Here is a 25702-nt window from a genome sequence, read left to right as displayed (position 1 = left end):
TGAATGAATATACTTTCATGTAAAACTTGAAGAAGTTTTAAATGTACACATGTAAAATTTTCTGTACATTTCTAATTATTTTCTGCAGTATACTTTGATGTAAAAGCACTGCACCAAAAAGGAAGATAGATGAATAGAGGGAGAAATATATAATACAGCAAGCACAGCAAAATGTTAATGTTGGAATCCAAGCAAAGAATACAGGGATGTTCACTGCAAAATTCTTTTTACTTTTTCATATGTTTGAAATTTGTTGGGAAATGTTGAAAAAAATTATATTTTATGAAGCTAAATTCCTAGAATTGGAATAGATAATTCATAGTATGTGCACATCTTTAAACTTTGTGAAGTTAAAACATCAACCAGAAAGTGTCAGTTTCCTCACACTGTCAACACCACTTTTTAGTGCTTTTCAAATGTCTGCCAACTTGTTAGGGAAGAACTAGTAATTTATCTTTTAAATCATCATCTCCATGTACATTTTTGAAGTTAATATATAATGAACTGAAAAGCTTCCTAACATGCTTGGCTTCATATATGATGTTCGTTATTCGAACCATGAAACAGTAATCAAAATTTGAACACCTACTCAAGATCCCCTGGAGGAGAAAAATGGCAACCCACTCCAGTACCCTTGCCTGAAAAATCTGTTGGATGGAGGAGCCTGGAAGACTACAGTCCAGAGAGCTGCAAAGAGTCGGACACAACTGAGTGACTAAGCACTCAATATACTAAAAACATTACCCAAAAAAACCTTAAATCTATATATAAATCAGGGGCACTTACTTTATTACCAAACACAATATCCTCAAGAATAAATTGCAAAGTAAGTTATACAGGCAATGGGATTCCCTGCTGGTCCAGTGGCTAAAACTCCGAGCTCCCAATGCAGGGGGCTTGAGTTCAAACCCTGGTCAGGGAACTAGATCCCACATGTTGCAACTAAGACCTGGTGCAACCAAATATAAAAATCCCTTGGAGTACTTTAAAAAAATAAATTTAATTTTAAAAATAAATAAAAAATAAATTATATAGGCAACAGTTACTTCCAGGCCAGCATAATACACAGACAGAAGGGGTTAGGGCTTAACTGTCACCAAAAAAAGTCTCCTTTCCCATTTTACCAGGATATTTGGAATTTGGAATTTAAGCATTATATTTCTTTCTTCATGTTGAAGCAATTAGATCCCCACTGATTCAATTTTAAAATTCAAGCATTTTACTTCAATATGGGTTCACATAATTATAGTTCATCCATAGGATGAAATGCAGTGGAGCCATTAAAAAATAACTAACTACAGATATCTACATCTACTGACATGGGAAGATCTCCATGCCATACTTGTTCATTGCAGAACACAAGTATGTATGTGTGTGTCTGACAGAAATATGCGTTGCATAAGGATACTTACCAAAATATTCATAGTGGTTACCTTCAGTTGAAGGATGTATGGGAGTTTTTATATATTTTTCTATTGTTTAATTTTACAATGGATGTATAAAAAATTTTATTAACAACATAAAGTACAATAAGTCTATTTTCATTTTGATAAAAAGAAAGTTGAAAATATCCCAGAAAACCATTATGCCATTATTAGTAGCTTATTAAATTTTAATTTAGCAAGATTTTCAAGTCAAGGTTAAAGTCCCCTAAGGAATGAGACCCAGATCCAGCATATTTTAAAGGACAAAGGAGAAGAATTAAAGGTAGACTAGGTAAAGAGATCTCCATCATACATTACTCAGCTGAGGTATAGGCCTGGTATTATCCTGAGGGGATTTTACTGGAAAAAATCAATAAGCAACGGAAGGCATCTGTAGTTTTTAGATCTAAGAGAAACCAAAAGGGTGAAGCCTTGTGACAAGCTGTACAGACCCAGAGTGAATCTTAACTTTACCACAGTTCCTGATTTCAATATTAGAGAAGAAAATACCTCTTAGAAATGATATTCACTTCTCCCCTTACAACAGGTTCAGGATCTGATGGCAGTTAATTTTTTAAATATATTTATCAGATTCAAACTTTTACTTTATGCTTTACAAAGACTGAAAAGGAGAACATGATATGTTAAATCACTCACCTCCACAGGAAGAAATGTCTGTACATGGGCAGATGTTCCTTGATGTGACACTGCAGTTCCATTTTTAACTTGAAAATGTGTTTTACACATGTAGCCATCAGAACAGTCCTGTGTTCCATCACCAAAGAATACATAAGAAAAAGCCAATTATTGTGAGAATTCATCATTCTAAGAACTACAGTGTCTCACAAGTTCCAAACCAAGCAATGAAAAACTAAGCATATTAAATGAGATGAGATAATATGGATAAATTCATCCAATTCATCCTGCACACAGTAAGTATTCAATAAATAGAAGTTTTAAGCCCCTACTTTTATCACCTATTAATGATGTTTCCTCTTCTCATAGGTTAAATACCTTTTTCCCCCAAGCACTTCAAAACATAGAATTCATACAGCACCATAGGTTGGCAGCTGTTTAAAAATATATCAACTTATAGAAATGTCTTGTCATATAATTAATATTGATATACATTTAATAGAATATAGAGAAATAGAAATTTTAGGAGGACTTGCATCTTGAAGCTAGAAATGATCCACTGTTTCAATTTATTGCTCAAGGAAAGATCTCCATTAAGAGGTCCTGGAGAGGTAATCTTTCACCTCCTTCTGGAGCACTTCCAGGAACCCACATGTCACCCCCTTACACAACTACCACCTGCATTCTGGTATACAACACACTGTTCACTGAAAAACCTTAGTTCTATATTGCACTGAAGTGTGTCCATTGAACCTTAATTCACCAGTTCTAGTTATGCCTTCTGGAGTCTTAACTCGTTTTCAGAGCCATTCTTCAAAGAGTTGAAGATAATTTCCACTATTCTCAAATGTTGGAAGGTATCCAAGCCCTTTACCAGTTGCATTTCTCTCCTGCTTCTTATGTAATGAATGCATACTAAGTCACTTCAGTAGTGTCCAACTCTTTGTGACCCTATGGATGGTAGCCAGCCAGGCTCCTATGACCATGGGATTCTCCAGGCAAGAATACTGGAGTGGGTTGCCATGCCCTCCTCCAGGAGATCTTTCCAACCCAGGGATCAAACCTGTGTCTCTTAAGTGTCCTACATTGGCAGCCAGGTTCTTTACCATTAGTGTCAGTTCAGTTCAGTTCAGTCGCTCAGTCATGTCTGACTCTTTGAAACCCCATGGACTGCAGCACACTAGGCTTCACTGTCCATCACAGACTCCTGGAGCCTGCTCAAACTCATGTCCATCGAGTCAGTGATGCCATCCAACCATCTCATACCCTATCGTCCCCTTCTCCTCCTGCCTTCAATATTTCCCAGCATCAGGGTCTTTTCAAATGAGTCAGCTCTTCGCATCAGGTGGCCAAACTATTGGAGTTTCAGCTTCTGCTTCAGTCCTTCCAATGAATATTCAGGACTGATTTCCTTCAGGATGGACTGGTTTGATCTCCTTGCAGTCCAAGGGACTCTCAAGAGTCTTCTCCCACACCACAGTTCAAAAGCATCAATTTTTCAGCACTCAGCTTTCTTTATGGTCTAACTCTCACATCCATACATGACCACTGGAAAAACTACAGCTTTGACTAGATGGACCTTTGTTGACAAAGTAATGTCTCTGCTTTTTAATATGCTGTCTAGGTTGGTCATAGATTTTCTTCCAAAGAGCAAGCCTCTTTTATTTATTCTTTTTTCTTTTTTTGGAGTAAATTTCAGACACCAGAATCACCTTGTCAATATGGATCCTGGGGATCATGGATACACATTTATTTATTTAATGGCCATGTTGTGCTTTTTGTGGGATCTTAATTCCCCAACCAGGGAATTCACCTGGGCCCTCGGCACTGCGAGCATGGAGTCCTAACCACTGAACCACCAGGGAACTCCCTGGATGTACATCATGCATAGCTACCGCACCCAAGGGCAATGGCAGGAAACATTCCTCGCTGGATGTATTACTACGTCCTTGAGCAAGCCTCTTTTAATTTCATGGCTGCAGTCACCATCTGCAGTGATTTCGGAGCCCCAAAAAATAAAGTCTCTCACTGTTTCCATTATTTCCCCATCTATTTGCCATGAAGTGATGGGACTGGATGCCATGATCTTAGTTTTTTGAAGACTGAGTTTTAAGCCAACTGTTTCACTCTCCTCTTTCATTTTCATCAAGAGGCTCTTTAGTTCTTCACTTTCTGCCATGAGAATAGTGTCATCTGCATGTGTAAGGTTATTGATATTTCTCCTGGCAATCTTGATTCCAGCTTGTGTTTCATCCAGCCAAGCATTTCTCATGATGTACACTGCATATAAGTTAAATAAAGCAGGGTGACAATATACAGCCTTGACATACTCCTTTCCCAATCTGGAACCAGTCTGTTGTTCCATGTCTGGTTCTAACTGTTGCTTCTTGACCTGCATACAGATTTCTCAAGAGGCAGGTCAGGTGGTCTGGTATTCCCATCTCTTGAAGAATTTTCCACAGTTTGTTGTGATCCACACAATCAAAGGCTCTGGCATAGTCAATAAAGAAGCAGATGTTTTTCTGGGACTCTCTTGCTTTTTCGATGACCCAACAGATGTTGGCGATTTAATCTCTGCTTCCTCTGCCTTTTGTAAATACAGCTTGAACATCCGGAAGTTCACGGTTCATGTACTGTTGAAGCCTGGTTTGGAGAATTTTGAACATTGCTTTGCTAGCGTGTGAGATGAGTGCAGTTGTTTGTGCAGTAATTTGAACATTCTTTGGCATTGCCTTTCTTTGGGATTGAAATGAAAAGTAATCTTTTCCAATAACACTTACTATTATGATCACTAATAGTTGATGTTCATCTAACTGTGATCAGTTTCATTTTTTTTTAAGGCAAAACTAGTTTGAACTTAGTGAAGTCACGCATAAAAATTTAGTAACTCTTATGCACATACTCACATATTAACGACCATTATTAATTCTCCACCAAAATGTCACACTAACATTCGCATTTCAACAGAATTAAAATAATTATAAATAAGAAAAACATGGTTACTTAATCTGATGTAGTAAAAAAAATATATGTACAGAATAGCATTCAAACTAAAAAATTCATAATTCTCTTAAATACTTTTACTAAGATTCAAAAATCCAGTTTTTAACTATAAAATAAGGAGATTTTATAGTGTTGTGAGCCATTTAAAATTGAATATGTTTTCAAATTTGTGTCATGACAACTATGTAAGAGTGTTTGATATTAGGTAATATCTTGGGTTGAATACTGTGTGTGTGTCATCTTTGCACAGGGTCCACGCTAATCTTCTCTGGGGTTGAACACTATCCTTCCAAAATTTATATCCACCAGAAACCTTGTTTGTGACCTTATTTGGAGATAGGGTCTATGTAGCTGTAATCAAGTTAAGATGAGATCATACTAGAATAAACTAGACCCTAAATCCAATATAACTTGTGTCCTTATGAGAAAAGGGAAATTTGGCTATGGAGACAGACACATGGGAGAAGGTCATGGGGAGAAAGAGGCAAAGATTGGAGTGATGCATCTATCAGCCAAAGAATTTCAAGATTTCTATCAACTAACCAGAAGCTAGAAAAGGCAAGGAAAGGTTCTTCTATAGAGCCCTTGGAGGGACCATGGCCCTGCTGACACCTTGAATTTCAACTTCCAATTTCAGAACTTTGACAGAATAAATTTCTGTGTTTTAAGCCATAAAGTTTGTGGTACTTTGTTATGGAAGCTCTAGGAAACTAATACAGAAATGATATTTTCTTAAATCTGATGGCATCTTTATAATTGTTGTTGTTGTTTTTGTGTTGCTAAGTCCTGTCCGACTCTTGGCAACCCCATGGACTGCAAAATGCCAGGCTTCCCTGTCTTTCACTATCTCCCAGAATTTGCTCAAACTCAAGTCCATTGATTCAATGATGCTATCCAATCATCTTATCCTCTGTTACCCTCTTCTCCTCCTGCCCTTAATCTTTCCCAGCCTCAGAATCTTTTCCAATGAATCAGTTCTTCTTATCAGGTGGCCAAAGTATTGGAGCTCCAGCTTAAACATCAAACCTTCCAATGAATATTCAGAGTTGATTTCCTTCAGGATTGACTGGTTTGATCTCCTTCCAGTCCAAGGGATGCTCGAGAATCTTCTCCAGCACAACTCAAAAGCATCCATTCTTTGGTGTTCAGCCTGGTTTATGGTCCAACTCTCACATCCATACATGACTACAGGAAAAACCATAGCTTGCATCATACAAATCTTTGTCAGCAAAGTGATGTCTCTGCTCTTTAATATGTTGTCTTCGTTTGCCATAGCTTTCCTCCCAAGGAACAAACATCTTTTAATTTCACAGCTGCAGTCACTGTCCACAATGATTCTGGAGCCCAAGAAAAGAAAATTTGTCACTGTGTCCACTTTTTCCCAATCTATTTGCAATGAAGTGATGGGATCAGATGCCATGATATTAATGTTTTGAATGTTGAGTTTTAAGCCAGCTTTTCACTCTCCTTTTTTACCCTCATCAAGAGGCTCTTTAGTTCCTCTTCACTTTCTGCCATTAAAGTGGTATCATTTGCATATCTGAGGTTGCTTATACTTCTTGTGGCAATCTTGACTCCAGCTTATGATTCATCCAGCCTGACATTTCACATGATGTAGTCTGCATAGAAGTTAATAAGCAGGGTTACAATATACAGCCTTGACGTACTCCTTTTCCAACTATGAACTAGTCCTTTGTTCCATGGCCAGTTCTAACTGTTATTTCTTGACCTGCATGCAGGTTTCTCAGGAGGCAGGTAAGGTAGTCTGGCATTCCCATCTCTTTAAAAATTTTCCAGTTTGTTGTGATCCACAGAGTCAAAGGCTTTAGTGTTGTCAATGTAGTAGAAGTTGGTGTTTTTCTGGAATTCCCTTGCTTTCTCTATGATTCAACAAATGTTGACAATTTGATCTGTGGTTCCTCTGCCTCTTCAAAACGCAACTTGTACATTTGGAATTTCTGAGTTCACATACTGTTGAAGCCTAGCTTGAAGGAGTTTGAGCACTGAACTGAAGTGAAAGTCACTCAGTCATGCCCCCACGGGCTGTAGCCCATGAGGCTCGTCTGTCCATGGAGTTCTCCAGGCAAGAATACTGGAGTGGGTTACCATTTCCTTCTCCAGGGGATCTTCTCAACCCAGGGATCAAACCCAGTTCTCCTGCATTACAGGCAGATTCTTTACCATCTACTCACAAGATAATTTGAGCACTACCTTGCTAGTATGTGAAATGAGCACAATTGTACAGTCGTTTGAACATTCTTTGGTGCTGACCTTCTTTGGGACTCGAATGAAAACTGACATTTTCCAATCTTGTGGCCACTGCTGAGTTTTCCAAATTTGCTGACATATTGAGTGCAGCACTTTAACAGCACCATCTTTTAGAATTTGAAACCGCTCAGCTGGAATTTGATCACCTCCACTAGATTTGTTTGTAGTAATGTTTCCTAAGGTCCACTTGACTTCACACGCAAAGATGTCTAGCTCTAGGTGAGTGATCACACCATTATGGTTATCCAGGTCATTAAGACCTTTTTGTAGAGTTCTTCTGTGTATTCTTGCTATCTCTTCTTAATCTTTTCTGCTTCTGTTGGATCCTTGTTGTTTCTGTCCTTTACATGCCCATCCTTGTATAATGTTCCCTTTGTATCTCCAATTTTCTTGAAGAGATCTCTAGTCTTTCCCATTCCCCATGTTTTCCACTATTTCATTTCATTGTTCACTTAAAAAGGCATTCTTATTACTCCTTGCTATTCTCTGGAACTCTGCATTCAGTTGGTATATCTTTCCCTTTCTTCCTTGCTTTTTGCTTCTCTTCGTTTCTCAGCTATATTTAAAGCCTCCTCAGACAACCACTTTGCTTTCTTGCATCTCTTTTTTGGGGGATGGTTTTGGTCACTGCCTCCTATACAGTGTTACAACCTCCATCCATAGTTATTCAGACACTCTGTCTATCAGATCTAATCCCTTGAATCTGTTCTTCACCTCCACTGTATAATCATAAGGGGTATGATTTAGGTCATACCTGAATGGTCTAGTAGTGGTCCCTGCTTTCTTCACTTTAAGCCTGAAGTCTGTGGTAAAGATCTCTATGATCTGAGCCACAGTAAGCTCTAGGTTTTTTTTTTTTTGGCTAACTGTACAGAGCTTCTCCATCTTCGGCCACAAAGAATACAATCAATCTGACTTCGGTATTGACCATCTGGTGATGTCCATGTGTAGAGGAGTCACTTGTGTTGTTGGAAGAGGGTATTTTCTATGACCAGTGTGTTCTCTCTCTAACAAAACTCTATTAGCCTTTGCCCTGCTTCAGTTTGTACTCCAAGACCAAACTTGCCTGTTACTCCAGGCATCTCTTGACTTCCTACTTTTGCATTTCAATCCCCTATGATAAAAAGGACTTTTTTTCTTTTTTGGTATTAGCTCTAGAAGGTCTTATAAGTCTTCACAGAATCATTCAGCTTCAGCTTCTTTAGCATTAGTGGTGTGGGCATAGACTTGGATTAATCTGATGTTGAATGGTTTGCTTTGCAAATGAACCAAGACCATTCTTTTGGTTTTGAGGTTGCACCCAAGTATTGTAATTTCGACTCTTTTGTTGGCTATCAGTTCAGTTCAGTTCAGTCGCTCAGTTGTGTCTGACTCTTTGCAAACCCATGAATCGCAGCACGCCAGGCCTCCCTGTCCATCACCAACTCCCAGAGTTCACCCAAACTCATGTCCATCGAGTCGGTGATGCCATCCAGCCATCTCATCCTCTGTCGTCCCCTTCTCCTCCTGCCCCCAATCCCTCCCAGCATCAGTCTTTTCCAATGAATCAACTCTTCGCATGAGGTGGCCAAAGTACTGGAGTTTCAGCGTTAGCATCAGTCCTTCCAAAGAATACCCAGGACTGATCTCCTTTAGAACGGACTGGTTGGAAGAGTCTTCTCCAACACCACAGTTCAAAAGCATCAATTCTTCAGCGCTCAGCTTTCTTCACAGTCCAACTCTCACATCCATACATGACCACTGGAAAAACCACAGCCTTGACTAGACGGACCTTTGTTAGCTATCAGGGCTACTCAATTTATTCTAAGGGATTCTTGCCCACAGTAGCAGATATAATGGTCATCTGAATTAAATTCGCCTATTCCCATCAATTTTAATTCACTGATTCCTAAAACGTCAATGTTCACTCTTGCCATCTCCTGCTTGACCACATCCAGTTTACTTTGATTTAGGGACCTAACATTCCAGGTTCCTATCCAATATTGTTCTTTACATATTAGGACTTTGCTTTCATCACCAGACACATCCACAACTGAGTGTTGTTTCCACTTTGGCCCAGCCTCTTCCTTCTTTCTGGAGCTATTTCTCTGCTCTTCCTCAGTAACATAATGGACACCTTCTGACCAGGGGGGCTCAACTTTTGGTGTCATATCTTTTCCCCTTTTCATACTATTCATGGGGTTCTCAAGGCAAGTATACTGGAGGAGTTTGTCTTTCTTTCCTCCAGTGGACCATGTTTTGTCAGTACTCTCCACTATGACCTGTCCATCTTGGGTGGCCCTGAGCAGCATGGCTCATAGCTTTATTTAGTTACACAAGCCCCTCTGCCACAACAAGGCTGTGATCCATACCTCTCAGTCAATTGGACTGTCATCCCTCTGGATTCACACAGGGAACCTGCTGTTTGATCACGATCAATACTAGTTCTGGTTGACTGCAGTCAACTCATTCAGACTGGTTGATGCCAATATCATTGATGGTTAAATGTCCTGAATATCCTTTCTACCTGTACCAGTCCATTCTGAAGGAGATCAGCCCTGGGATTTCTTTGGAAGGAATGATGCTAAAGCTGAAACTCCAGTACTTTGGCCACCTCATGCAAAGAGCTGACTCATTGGAAAAGACTCTGATGCTGGGAGGGATTGGGGGCAGGAGGAGAAGGGGACGACAGAGGATGAGATGGCTGGATGGCATCACTGACTCGACGGACGTAAGTCTGAGTGAACTCTGGAGTTGGTAATGGACAGGGAGGCCTGGCGTGCTGCGATTCATGGGGTCGCAAAGAGTCGGACACGACTGAGTGACTGAACTGAACTGAACCTGTAAAATAAGCTATCAAGTATCAAATACTATTATCTTTTATTATTTCACTAAGGTTCTACATTTTGTAGCTGGAATTATTGTTGTATTTCCAGTGAAATCTATTCTCTTTTCTCCTATATTTGACCCAGAAAGGTAAAACTTTGGCAGTATTGGCAGCCATTATGTAATTAAATGGAGCCTGAGGATAAAGCCAACGCAGAGGGAAACAAGACCACAAGATGCATAAGATTCTGATTACACTATTTACACCAACAATACCTGAAGCTAGCTCTGCCCTCAAATTTTCATTTTCAAAGGCCCCCAAAAGTCCCTTCTTGGCTGTATCCAATATGAATTGGGTTTCCTGTCACTTGCAACCAAAATAGTCTTTTTATAAAATGACATATATTGTGTTTATTAGTTGAAAACGAGAAGATTTTTCTACTGTATTTGTATTATCATTCATTGTGATAGATAATCAATAGTTGATTATATATAAGATTTACCAACTACAATAAAACCATAATAGTATGTATACCTGAGAAAAAGTGCTCACAGTCTGCAATTTTAAAATAATCTGGCAATAGAAGGAAAAAGTCTTAGGATGTTTAGAGAAAAGTTAGAGCTAAATTGTGTGTACTGCATATAATCCATCAAATGAGGGTAACTGTTCTATTTTGTATTTTTAATACCTGAGTGTTGGTCATACAATCTCTTCCTAAGGGAAGCTATAACTTAGTAGAGCTCTAATTACAATGCAAAATACACCTCCTTTGACATCAAAGAGGTGAGTCAGAAATTCCTGTGCATCTATGTTATAAAATCTAAATAAATTACCTTGTATCTTTTCCAATGAGTTAGGATAGAGATGTGTCATTTTCAATGTTACTTATAATTTAAACAATTTAAATTTCCATTTTAAGTAATTTCTGATACTATTTATTAATGTCTACAGGGAAGTGCAAAAGGGTTTTTATTTTTTACCTCAGCCTATATTTGGTCATGGTGATTTTCTTTTCAATATCAATCTCTTAATAGTCAAGATTAGCCTTGAAAAATTAAATATAGAAAAAGGAGAGTTTTACAGTATTTCAAACATTTACTTTCACAGAAGTAGGCCTTTCTCCCACATCATTTTAACTTAAGGTATAAAAATATGTTTTGTTCCTCACTGTTGAAGGATGCTTTTTTAGAAACAACAAATGTAAAAGTATGAGAACTGCCCTCTAAATTAGCACTACAGTCCATCAAGCCAGGCAAACAGAATTGAACTCAAACCTCCCCCTGAAAATTCCAATGGGCATTCCTCTCTAGCATCCCTGTAGTCTTACTGTACTTACTATAGCTTACAATTTAGCATTAACCTCTTTAACTTTTTAACATTGATTAGTCTCACTTTCTCCAATGATCCTAAGCTCAGGCCTAGGTAAGCCCTATCGCTAGAGGAAGGGGGGTCCTTACTGTAGAATCTGGATGGTCTTCCACATAAAAACCTTATCCCCACAGAGTATGAAAACACCCTGGACATTCATGGGACGAGATGGAACAAAAAGGACCTTATACCTCACCCAGTTCCACCCTCCTGCTTTAGCAATAAGAAGGTGAAGGACTGAAGTACTTTGAAGAGATTTGTCCTACAGCCAATTAGGGGCAGAGCTGGAAGTGGAAAGCAGGTCTCGTGGCCTGAGTTTTCTACTATACTAAGCAAGTTATGCCAGAGAGTGGGATGAGAGCAGAAAGATCCTCATTGACGCTCATGGGCAGGGGGAAGCCAGGTTCTGCACATGGAATAGTTCATGCCACTCAAGTGCAGTCTGGGACACAAATACAGCATCACCTGGGAGCTTGTTAGACATGCAGAATCCCAAGCCCACGACAGACCTCCTGCATTGAAATCTGTATGTAACAGGATCCCAGGTGATCTGGATGTACAATCAGAAGCACTGAGGCAGGAAGACTGCAATCCCTGCCTCAAAGAGATAGCAAACTGTATTAAACAGTGGTTCTCAATGCTAGCTGCACATCTGACTCACCTGAGGAGTTCTGCAAATGCTGTTACTAGGGTGCCCCCTCAGACCAGTGAAGTCATAATCTTCCGAGTAGACTCCAGAGAAAAGCCAGGGTAGAGGACCACTGCACTAATTTCAGTGGAGTCCCCTTCTGAACTCTGAGAACAGAACCAACCATGGTCTCTGCAGCTGCCTCAAGAGAAAAGGCCACAAACAGCTCCCAAATTTCAGTAATTCCAGGGCTCACTCAGAGCCCTCCATATGCTAAACTTGCTGCTGTGGATGCTCATCTTGTCATTTCAACTGTGCTGAGACTGCTTTTTAAGTGGCCTTCACTGCCGTCTCAAACCCAGCAACTTGCCCAGCCTTGACCTGTAGTAAGGGCACCTGTAACAGCCGGTGATCTTATAACTTCAAAACCATCCCATATCCAGCTACACTTCTGCTATCAGGACTCCTTGCTGCCTACCATCACACAGCAGGTTGCTCCACACTGTCACTACAGAATAGAAACTAACCAGAAACGCAGGTGCTGTATGTAACCCAGACACTGCTAATAAAAAGACAACACTCGCTCACAGTCAAAAGTCCTCATGTTATCAACATGAAACATCAAAATGAGGAATAAAGATCTAAATGAGAAAAACAATACCATAAATGTGCTCAATGTAAACACTGGAAGACTATAAAAGCTCTTATTCATTCATCTATTTATTCTTATTATTTTATTTTTTTATTTTTGGCTGCACAGCTTGCAGGACTTTATTTCCCTGACCAGGGATCCAACCTGTGCCCCCTGCAGTGGAAACGCAGAGTCTTAACCACTGGACCACCAAGGAATTCCCTAAAAATTCTTAAAAGATATCTACAAAGTAAATAAAAACTTTGATATAACATAAAATATGCACTCAATAAGCCAGCATATTTGGAAAAGTCAGCAGTGGCGACAGGACTGGAAAAGGTCAGTTTTCATTCCAATCCCAGAGAAAGGCAATGCCAAAGAATGCTCAAACTACCACACAATTGCACTCATCTCACATACTGGTAAAGTAATGCTCAAAAATGCCAGGCTTCAGCAATATGTGAACCATGAACTTTCAGATAGTCAAGCTGGTTTTAGAAAAGGCAGAAGAACCAGAAATGAAATTGCCAACATTCACTGGATCATCGAAAAAGCTAGAGATTTCCAGAAAAACATCTATTTCTGTTTTATTGACTATGCCAAAGCCTTTGACTGCATGGATCACAATAAACTGTGGAAAATTCTTCAAGAGATGGGAATACCAGACCACCTGACCTGCCTCTTGAGAAACCTGTATGTAGGTCAGGAAGCAACAGTTAGAACAGGACATGGAACAACAGACTGCTTCCAAATAGGAAAAGGAGTACGTCAAGGCTGTATATTGTCACCCTGCTTATTTAACTTATACGCAGAGTACATCATGAGAAATGCTGGACTGGAAGAAGCACAAGCTGGAATCAAGATTGCCAGGAGAAATATCAATAACCTCACATATGCAGATGACACCATCCTTATGGCAGAAAGTGAAGAAGAACTAAACAGCCTCTTGATGAAAGTAAAAGAGGACAGTGAAAAAGTTGGCTTAAAGCTCAACATTCAGAAAACTAAGATCATGGCATCTGGTCCTATCACTTCATGGCAAATAGATGGAGAAACAGTGGAAACAGTGGCTGACTTTATTTTTTGGGGCTCCAAAATCACTGCAGATGATGACTGCAGCCATGAAATTAAAAGACGCTTACTCCTTGGAAGGAAAGTTATGACCAACCTAGACAGCATATTAAAAAGCAGAGAAGTTACTTTGTCAACAAAGGTCCATCTAGTCAAGTCTATGGTTTTTCCAGTAGTCATGTATGGATGTGAGAGTTGGACTATCAAGAAAGCTGAGCTCAGAAGAATTGATGCTTTTGAACTGTGGTGTTGGAGAAGACTCTTGAGAGTCCCTTGGGCAGCAAGGAGATCCAACCAGGCCATCCTAAAGGAAATCAGTCCTGGGTGTTCACTGGAAGGACTGATGTTGAATCTGAAACTCCAGTATTTTGGCCACCTGATGCGAAGAGCTGACTCACTGGAAAAGACGCTGCTGTTGGGAAAGATTGAAGGCAGGAGGAAAAGGGGACGACAGAGGATGAGATGGTTGAATGGCATCACCAACTCAATGGACATGAGTTGGGTAAACTCTGGGAGTTGGTGATGGACAGGGAGGCCTGGTATGTTGCGGTTCATGGGGTTGCAAAGAGTCAGACATAACGAAGAGACTGAACTGATTAAAATATTAATAAATTCTACTGCATAGAAAAATTCTTAAAGTCAAAAGGCAAATATCAAAATGTGAAAAAAAGATTTGTAGCTCAAATAGAAAAGGACTAATTTGTCAACATATAAATAGCTTTAATTTCCTCAATATATTAATAGTTCTAACAAACCATTAAAAAAAGCCCAATAGCCCAATAGAAAAACAAGCAAAGAATATAAATAGATAATTCACTAGAAGAGGAAGTATACATGGATATTAATCATATAAAAATATGTTCAATGTTACCAATAAGAAAAATGCAAAGTAAAACTATGTGACACCATCTTTTACCTATCAGATCGGCAAAAATCAGAAAGCATGAAATACACTGTGGATACAACAACCAAGCACTCTCATACATTGCCAAGGACAGGGTAGTTTAAATTAGTATAACCTCCCTGTAGAGCAAGTTGGCAATGCGTATCCAAACTTAAAATGCACCTACTTTCCATTCAGAAATGGTACTTCTAGCAATTTATCATACAGAAATAGTTGTACATGTAGGAAGTAAAATTCATGCAATGATATATATTAAAATATTGTTTTAATAGCACAATATTGGAAATAACCTAAAAGCTCATTAGTAAGGATTGGGTAAATAAATTACAGTATTAAAAAAAAATTATGGTATACCCAAATAATAGAATGCTATGCAGTAATAAAAAAGTGAGTATGTTTAGTAAGTATTCATATGCGATAATAATCAAAATAGATCATTAAGTTAAAAATATGCAGAATAGCAGGTATATGTGTATTATGCTACAATTTGTTTCCATATAAATTCATGTGCTTGTGTACACTGAAAATATCTGAAAGGACACCCAAGACACTGGTATGAGTGGTGACCTCTGAGGTCTGGATAAGGAGAGTGGGAGGGTTAGGAAGGAAACTTACATTTTTAGTGTATAAACCCTTTTGTGTTTACAAATGGAAAACACTGTATGTTAAACAAATACTCTATTGATTGTCTTTTAATGGTATACCTCCAGGCCATCACATTGCTGCATTGGATTCCAATCATGAATTTCTCGGGAAAAAAATGTTCTGTAAGCCTTAAAGAACTCAAGAGAGATGAGCAAGTTTTCTAGTGTTGGACTAAATGCCTACTGGATGGAGATCTAAGGATTTCCTAACAGAACATGTTTGGGTCTGCTTTCTTACAAGCTGTCATAAGCTATGCCACCCAGAGAGCTATGATATGCTTGCCAGAATCTAGCTACCCAAATAACTATGGGGTTTTTGAAGCTGAATTTTAATAAGCTTTAAACAATCTACTCTAGAAAACTGCTGTCTAAAAAATTAGGTGGTTATCTAGGGGCCTCAGCCCTGCTTTGGAATAAAGGATTGTATATAGGACATAAAGTCAAATTTAACTACCCAGAATGACCAGCTACAAGAAGGTCTGGCAATGCCATTGGGGAGGAATTAGAGGAATTTTCTAGGTCACTGCCTGCACTGAACAAATAACAGGACCTTCAAGGCCAATGTAACCCTGAGGAACAGGCAAACCTAGGCCACAGATCTCAAGAGGTTGTTCTTTCCTTCTGTAAGAGATCAAACCAATACAACCAGTAGCTGTCCAGAGTTAATTAATCTTGAGGGCAAAAAAAAAGAAGGAAAACTGTTGCTGAAAAGCAAAGCTTACACTGGGTGGTTCAGACAATAAACTAGTATCTGTTCATTTTTTTAAAGCCTAAAACTTAGATGGTAAAGAAATGTGACTGATAAGGATTTCAAGATCCTCCAGAACACAATTTTGAATATGTTAAAATGTCTCCTTGTGCCCCAGTCTTACTAATCCATACTGCTACACCTTTTCAATACATGTGTCAAAGTTGACCATGGATGACTCTGATACCTCTGAGTCAATATCAAGAGTGACTAGATCCAGTCAAAGCAATTCAAAAATTCAAAAAACCAAAAACTTAAGAAGACAAAAATCCTAAAATAAGTGTACAACATATTTCACCCTTGAAAAAGACCTCTGTACATCTTTTCCCTGGACTTGCGGTATTTTAGAGTTTATTAAACATGGCACAGCCATTACTGAACAGTCCATCAACACCTTTTGGGGAAAGAGTTAGAGATATACTGCAGATAAAGAACCTGCCTGCCAATGCAGGAGACATAAGAGACGTGGGTTCCATCTCTGAGCTGGGAAGATCCCCTGGAGAAGGAAACAGCAACCCACTCCAGTATTCTTGCCTGGAGAATCCCATGGACATAGGAGCCTGGCGGGCTATAGTCTATGGGGTCACACAGAGTCGGACATGACTGAAATGACTAGGCATGCATGAGGAAGCAGAGGCTGTCCGTCTGGGAAAGCACTCCATCTTCTAGATGTGTTGTCCCATCCAATAGAGGCCAATATCCCTTGCTTCACCATTTGCACAACATGACCCATAATGATTATTGCCTTTATCTGTGTAACCTAAGGTGCGAACGCCTACTGAACACTTTGGTTCAATAGCTGGGAATTAAACCACAAAACATGGTGAGCACCGTTCCTTGATTGGAAGTTTTGTGGCTCTGCCCAGTTTAAAAGAGCTTTCTTAGTGTGGTCATGGTATGAAACTTAAAGAGAATCTGTGGGATCTTAACTTGAAATACTGTCTCTAAAGCAGCCATGTGGCTGAGGGTTATACTGCTGCCTTCTATCACAATATTTAGTAGCAGTTACTCTTGTTTATACTGGCATGCTCATTTACAGACTCTAATTAGGTTTAAAGTTCTAATCAACCTATAAACAAAGCACAGAGGAGTAATTATAGTGGCTTAACAGAATCTAAATATTACAAATCTTGATGATGTAAAAATAATAATATAATTAATTTAAAAAATAAGGAGGAACAGAAAGGAATGTGGGATACAGTATAAGTACACTAAATTCCTTATCTATTATAGCAGGAATCAATAATTTTTGTCCAGAGACTAGATATTAGGAAGTAGAAGTATATTGTTAAAGGTTACAGGAATCACTGTGAGAATAAATATGGGGTTATTCTTTACCAATAGGAAATCCTTCAAACAAACTTAAATCATCCATATGATGGAATACTATGTAGCTATCAGAAATAATGAGATAACTCTATATATGCTCACTAAGAAAGATGTCCATTGTGTAATATTAGGTGGAAAAAGTAATTTATAAAACAATGATCCCATTTATGTAAATATGTTATAAGTGTGCATACATCCACATGTACATAGAAAACAAACTACAGAATTGAGTCAGAGGTGGAAAGAAATATTTTCAATTGTATTTTATATATCTATATATTATTAGAATTTTTGTAATGATCATGTATTTTTTTCCTTGTAAAAGTTATTAAATTAAATATAAAAATTCACTTCATGAAGAAAAAAAAAGTAATACTATGCTTTCCTTCCACTCTCTGCAGTCAATAATACTCTAAGAACCATAAAATGTTCTTGCATACAATATTAACTTTTATTTTCTCTCCTTTCTAAACTTATCATCTAGTTGCTAAACAAGAACAAAGCCAGTGCTTTTCCTAGGTCACTACCTAATTATAGTATACCTTCACTATGCTTCTCAAGTGGACATTGTTTTACACCACTTAGGGCCTTCACTTTTAAATTCCATCAATAAAAACATGCTGGGAACCCCAGCAGTGTGCCTGTTTGTGTAAGAAGTTAGCTTTCTCACATCAGTCCTACTCCCTTTCCCTGGGAGGACTCTTAGACCTACCACGTCACTCTCCTTTTTACCTCTAATCCCTACCAACTTCTTAGATGAGCAGGAGAACACACTGCTCGAAGGCAACGGCACCCTACTCCAGTACTCTTGCCTGGAAAATCCCATGGACGGAGGAGCCTGGTAGGCTGCAGTCCATGGGGTCGCTAAGAGTCGGACACAACTGAGCGACTTCACTTTCACTTTTCACTTTCATGTGTTGGAGAAGGAAATGGCAACCCACTCCAGTGTTCTTGCCTGGAGAATCCCAGGGACGGAGGAGCCTGGTGGGCTGCCGTCTATGGGGTCACAAAGAGTCGGACACAACTGAAGCGACTTGGCAGCAGCAGCAGTAGCAGCAGCAGAACACATTGCTCTCCCCTACCCCAAAGGCAGGTTAAACCCCAGCAAGGGCAGCGATCCCAGGGTATAAAGAGCAGAAGAAAATCCATTTGTCAGGTCAGAAAAGGAAGTTACTGGACCAATTTGATGACCTTATTGAGGAGAGGGAGATGTAGATGAGCACACATGCTTATGTGTTGATACAGCCTGCTTATTTCATACAAATTTTTTAAAAAATGGTTATAGTGTAAATAATGCTAAATCCCTTCTCTTTTTGGAGCCAAAGCATCAAAAGTAAGTTTAGGTCACATTCGTTCCATTTTCTTTAATAACAGTTTCAACAGAGAAAAATGTTAACAGTGTTAAGTTTCACTATTAAGCATTTTCTGGGATTTCATTCTCATTTCTCTCTTTCAACTTTTAATAAATGTTTTTCAGGTTTTTTCAACTTGCCCCGTTGAAAGTTTTCAATTTTCAGTTCATGGATGTGGGACCTTCATATGTACCCTCCTATTTTTTATTATATTAAACAATCTGGTTTTGTTTCCAAGAGCATTCCTGCCTATTTGTGCCTGAGGAACGGCCAACAAAATTAACACTGTAACTGACTGGAGGGGAGGATGTGGGGAGCCTGCTGTAGGAAAAATACATTTTTCTCTCTTTGTTTCTACTTTCAGCTTAAGTTTATAGAGATTTTACCATATTTTGTTTGCTCTAGATGAAATGTTCCCAAAGTTTATCATTGCTTTTCTAATATCATAGACAAGAAAACATAAAGATGAACCCAAGTTCTGACCTTCTCCAACCTGATTTCTAAATTTGAATTTAATCTGAATCTTATTCCTATCTTAAATAATTTCTTTTTATAAAAGTGTCTGTTATAAGGGACTTATTCAAGAAAATTAAGAGTATTAAAGTGATTTTGTACTTAATGAAATAAATTGAAGGAAATTTGATAGTCAGACAGTAGAAAATTATCAGGGTAGCAAATTGTCACTTTCATTTCAAAACATAGTCCTTGCAAAGCTGTATAAATAATTTATTAACTTTCCTAGTTTTTCATGAAATAAAGGGTACCTGAGCTTGAGCAGTTTTAACTGGGAGAAGGATTCTGCTGTGTGGGTAGAAAAAAGGAAAGGAAGGTGAGCAAGGCCTTCCTGATATGGGTGCATACAAAGTATAGTAAAATGGGTGGCTGAAAACAACAAAGATTAATTCTTTTACAGGTCTAGATCTGGAAGCCAGAAATCCAAAATCAAGGTTTGGCAGGGCCATGCTCTTCCTTTGTGCTCTAAAGGAGAAATTTTCCTTGCCTCCCTCTTAGGTATTGGTAGTTGTCAACTTGTAGACACATCACTCCATTGCTTGCCTCTATATTCACATGCCTTCTTTACCATGCGTCTGTATCTCAGTGTCCAAATCTCCCTCTTCTTAGAAGGAAATCAGTCAGATTACATTTAGGACACACTCTAATCCAGTATGCCTCATCTTAACTTGATTATATCTGCAAAGACTCTATTTTCAAATAAAATCACATTCACAGGTTCTGGGTGGACATGAACTTGGAGGGGGACACTACTCAACCAGTGCAGGTGAAGAAGCAGGAAAAGATGGGAGAATGGCAGTCCCACAGGTCCTGCACCGAGCACAGAGGCGCCCTGCCCAGAATAGCTGAAGGAGGCCAGACCCTCAGAAGCTGCTCCAGCCTGAGGACACTAAGGCAGATTCTCACAGTTGTTGCAGGAAACCAAAAGGGTTCTGACCAATAATGGGGACGAAAGTACTGAAAGCTTTTAGAAAAGGCTGCACTGCACTGCACTACACTCACTGTTTTTACGCATGGGACCTGGATAATGTGAGACTGAAGACTTTACTGGAGTCATCCTCCCTGCCAAAAAGGGCATTCAGTATCCACTACTTGGATCAACACTAGACACATGGCAAACTCATACTGCAAGCAGAGAAGAGCAAGGAAGAGGAAGGAAAGAGGCAGGATGTTCTTCACTCATCCTTTTTTATTAATGTAACATAAGTTTCCTGACATATTTCCCACAATGAGTCACAACCTCTGCCCTCACAGTCATTTCCATTCCAAGCCTGTGCATGTTTAAAGCTCTTATACTGATGCCCTCTCCTTCTGTATCTTCCGTCAGAACTCCTGCTTCCCATAGTGTGACACTAGCAGCTTGCCTCTGCATCAAGGCAGGGCCTGTGTCAAAGCCCGGTGGACACAATGAAACAGCAGAAGGAGCAGAAGCTCACCTCTTCACCGCACACTTATGCTACAAATCTTAGAGGGCCTTCCCTCATTTCCATGAGTTAATCATGTTATCTACCTGCTGTGTTCCCAGTCTTCGATTTAGAAACGAGCCAGCTGAACTGACGATCATGTATCTAACAGAATCTTAACCTAAAATCTGTATTCATTAAGTTTTCATTTCATATAATAAGGGGACAGATTGGTATCCTTCAAGAATTTTTGCATTTATCTGTTTCTTTGGTCTTCTGGCCATGATAGAATTCTTAAGCAACTAGAAAACAAAACCAAATAAATATGAAATTGGGGTTTTCAGGTATTGGACACAGGCAGTGTAGGACGGTGATCTCTGAGGAAAAGGAAATAGGCAAGGTGAGCTCTGTAAGTTCCCAACTCGCTGCTTGAAGAAAGCATTTAAAGAAAATGACTAAAATGGCAAATGATTTCATTGTTTGCTTAAATAATCTAAAAGAATCAACAGAAAAAGTAGTAAAATAAATAAGAGAGTTTCAGAGAGTGGCCAGAAAAAAAAAATCAACATATAAAAATCAGTAACTTTACAAATGTAGCAATAATCAGTTAAAATCATAAAGATAAATAAAATACTATTCCTAATATGAATACAAACTGTCAAACATCCAGGAAAATACCAAACCAAAATATCAGGAAAAAATCATCATGTCAAGAAAACTCTACAACTGTATTAGAGGACATGAAAATAAACCCAAAAAGTTTTCTTATGAAACCTGTAAAGCAATTTTAAAATTAATTTTAAAAGAAAATTTATGGCGTAATTATTTTTTTAAATAAATGAATGATAGGATTATCAGATATCAAAACCAACTAAAGAGCACTAGTACTAATTAAAATCTATGTTATTATGGCAGAAGAAAAATAGATCAGAATTAGAGAATGGAGTCTAGAAGTAGACACAATTATATGTTGAAATTTAAATATGATAAAAAAAGAATTTAGACCATAGATGGAAGAATGCCCTGGTCAATAATGAAATGAAGTCAACTGATTCACCTTTAAATAATATAAACTATATTACCACATCTCACAGTCTCCAAATGAATTCTAGATGGATTAGAGCCCTAAACATAAAAAATAAAATAATAAAGGTCTAGAGGAAAATCGGAGAAGGCAATGGCATTCCACTCCAGTACTCTTGCCTGGAAAATCCCATGGACGGAGGAGCCTGGTAGGCTGAAGTCCATGGGGTCACTAAGTCGGGCACGACTGAGCGATTTCACTTTCACTTTTCAATTTCATGCATTGGAGAAGGAAATGGCAACCCACTCCAGTGTTCCTGCCTGGAGAATCCCAGGGACAGAGGAGCCTAGTGGGCTGCCGTCTATGGGGTCGTACAGAGTCGGACACGACTGATGCGACTTAGCAGCAGCAGCAGAGGAAAATACAAGAGAATATTTTCTTAATTTGTAGTTAGAAAAGATTTCCTGAACAAAATACCAACCTAGAAAACATAAAGCAAAAGACTGGCAGATTTATTAAATATTAAAAACTCCTGTTTGACAAATGATACTATTAACAAAGTTAAAAGAGAAGTGACAGTCTGGGAAAAAATATTTGCAATACATATAGGAAATGAAGGATTGATAGTCATAATACAGAAGTTACTCCTACAAATCACAATTACAATGATAAACAACTACAGTAAAATAGACAAAGGGCATAAACAAGAAATTCCTAGAAGCACTATGACCAATAAGCATGTAAAAATATGTTCAATACCAAGGTAATGAGGAAAATGCAAATTGAAACAATATATCATTTTTCATCTTTTAGACTGAAAAACTTTAAAAGATCAGTAATACCTAATTTCATAGAGAGTATGAGAAAGTGGGCATATACTTATTGATACGAATAACTGCTCCAGTCAGGAGAGAAATTTTGTCTGTTTTCTCATTTACTCATTTATTCATTCAATAAATATTAGCACCTAGGTCATATAACGTGGTGGGCTAGGACCTTGAAATACAGCAGTGAACCAAACAGACAGAAGTTCTTGCCCTCAGGCAGCGTGCATTCTAGAGGAAAAGATGCAGGTCAGAGAAGGTAACAACTGAATATGTAGAACAGGTGATTTTAATGTGAGAAAAATAAATAAATAATAGTAAAGGGGTTTGGAAGTGACAAGGTTAGGAAGATGCTATTTTACATAGGGTGGAGGACAAATAGGAAGACTCACGGATAAGGTGAGGGATGATCTGACTTGAAGTAGGGAATAGTCATAAAGCTACCTTTATGAACACACTGCTGCTGCTGCTAAGTTGCTTCAGTCGTGTCTGACTCTGTGCGACCCCTTAGACGGCAGCCCATCAGGCTCCGCCATCCCTGGGATTCTCCAGGCAAGAATACTGAAATGGGTTGCCATTTCCTTCTCCAATGCATGAAAGTGAAAAGTTAAAGTGAAGTCGCTTAGTCGTGTCTGACTCTTTGCGACTCCATGGACTGCAGCCCACCATGCTCCTCTGTCCATGGGATTTTCCAGGCAAGAGTACTGGAGTGGGGTGCCATTGCCTTCTCCGTGAAACCTCACACTCTTTCTCAACTCCCGGTCTAGTGAACACACTAGACAGTAGGAATGAGATACACCAAGACTCCATGGTGGAAAACAGCAGGAATAGTATATGACTGGAGAAGGGAAAATGGAAAGGAGAATGATGGCATTTAAGACTATAGAGAGGAAAGGGGTGGGAACCATTTAGGCCATGGAAGTCATGGTCAAACGCTCAGATTTTACTCTGACAAAAGCTGGAAGTCACTGGAAGATTCTGAGCCACAGAGTGATATGATACTACTCGCATTTTAAAAAGGTCACTCTAGCTGCTGTTTAGAGACCAGATTCCTAATGGGCACTAGTTAGGAAGCTATTGCAATGTGTGTATATGCTCAGTTGCTCAGGTATGTCTGACTCTTTGCAGCCCCATGGACTGTAGTCTGCCAGGCTCCTCTGTCCATGGGATTCTCCACGCAAGAATGCTGGAGTGGGTTGCCATACTCTCCTCCAGGAGATCTTCCCAACCTGGGGATTGAACCCACATCTCTTGCATTGGCAGGTGGACTCTTTACCAGGAGCACCACCAAGGCCAGGTGAGAAACCTTGGCAGCCTGGGCTACAGTGGCACAGTGAAAGTGGTTGATTATGGATAAATTTTGAAGATAATAGGATTTATTAATGGATTAAAAATAGAATTGTAAGAGAAAGAGAGATGTCAAAGGGGACTCTAGATTCTTGTTCCAAGCAACTAGAAGCTAATATTTCCTGAGATAGGGAAATATGTGGAAGAAGTAGGTTATGAGGGAGATGGGAAAGGTTAAGTAAAAATGAGTTAAATGTGCTGCCTCATAGACACTCAAATGGAATGTCAGTTTGCTGGATATAAACGTTTGAGGTTCAGGGACATGATAGGTGCTAAAAATACAATTTCAAGAATCATCAATACATATATAGTATTTACAGCTAAGGAGGTGGGTGAGATCTCCTCAAGAGAGAGTCTAACTGTTGAAGAGAAGTCCCAAGATTGAGTCCTGGGGTACTCCAGAGTTGAGCTATTAGGAGAAGAGGAGGAAGCAGCAGAGGAAGCCACTGAGGAATCCTTGAGAGGTAGAAGGAAACCACAAGCTCAGCATCTCAAATGCCGAAGAATAGTTCAAGAAGCCTGTTCTACACAAATAAGAATAAGTACACATAAAAATTGTTTTGCATGGATATTTATTAAAGTATCATTTGCCATAGAAAATTAAATGTCCATAGGTAGAGGGAAGCTTAAAGTATGGTGCATCTGAACAAAAGAACAAATTATAACAACTGAAAAAAAAAAGCCTGGCAGATGGAAATTATTGATGTGGAATGACCTCTGGATATTGTTTAAAAAAAAAAAAAAACTTTAAGAACAATCATATGGAATGACTGATTCCACATATATGGAAAAAGAAAACATATTACATATATGTTACCTGCAGAGCAAGCAGGGTAGTGTGATGACAGAAAGCCTAAGTTCCAAATAAGACTTCCTCAGCTATAAATCAGAGAAGGCAATGGCACCCCACTCCAGTACTCTTGCCTGGAAAATCCCATGGATGGAGGAGCCTGGTGGGCTGCAGTCCATGGGGTCACTAAGAGTCGGACACGACTGAGCGACTTCACTTTCACTTTTCACTTTCATGCATTGGAGAAGGAAACGGCAACCCACTCCAGTGTTCTTACCTGGAGAATCCCGGGGACGGGGAAGCCTAGTGGGCTGCCGACTATGGGGTCGCATGGAGTCGGACACGACTGAAGCGACTTAGCAGCAGCAGCAGCAGCAGATATAAATTTGGCTTGTTACTGTGGAAAATTTAACTTTTATTGGCCTTCCTCTCTTTTATAATATCCCTCAAATGGTGGTTCTAAGGATAAAATAAATATACAAAAAAGATCAGTGTCCAGCAATAGTAATCACTCAGTAAGTGTTAGATATGACTAATGTCTTGATAGTATATGCTATTAACCATACATATGAATGCATAGGAAGTAATTTTGAAGTTTATTCCCCAGACTGTTAACACTGGTTTTCTCTAAAGAGAACTTCAGGCCTAAAAGTTGGCAGAGAGGTAAGAGGTAGCTGAAAGGCACATAAAACATTTTGACATATTATGTGTGTATATTACTTAAATTTTTAATAGTATACTAGTGCAGATTTTTACAAAAGTATATGTGCATTTCCTGTGAAATTTTTAAACTTTTTTTTAATTTAGAGAAGGAAAAAGAACAGTAAACATTTATGGATCTCAAAGGCTATTTACTGTCATTTTTATTCAGCTGACACCAAAAAGATAAATCAAAGAACTGGGATAATGTGAAGCAGGCAATATAACATTTTCTAGCCATTTCCAAGAAAGATACACAGACATGTGGCAATAAAAATAGAAAAGACAGA

At 38.9% G+C, this 25702-nt stretch overlaps 1 protein-coding gene across 3 annotated transcripts in view; it reads right to left on the bottom strand.

The window, feature by feature from the left end:
• The window catches only part of ATG10 (autophagy related 10), a 275884-nt gene that overhangs the window by 196874 nt on the left and 53308 nt on the right, over positions 1 to 25702 (bottom strand). For 2 of the 3 annotated variants that reach the window (XM_070373075.1, XM_005903763.2), the window contains one exon: positions 2082 to 2189. The exons of the other annotated variant lie outside the window; for it this stretch is intronic. In XM_070373075.1, coding sequence (XP_070229176.1) covers positions 2082 to 2189 — 108 coding nt within the window. The remainder of the gene's footprint in view (positions 1 to 2081; positions 2190 to 25702) is intronic. 3 annotated transcript variants of the gene reach the window in all.

This window comes from Bos mutus, chromosome 7 (assembly GCF_027580195.1).
Source record: "Bos mutus isolate GX-2022 chromosome 7, NWIPB_WYAK_1.1, whole genome shotgun sequence".
Classification (NCBI taxonomy): domain Eukaryota; kingdom Metazoa; phylum Chordata; class Mammalia; order Artiodactyla; family Bovidae; genus Bos; species Bos mutus.
Note: the sequence above shows the minus strand (reverse complement) of the source record. Positions and strands in the feature narration are given on the sequence as shown.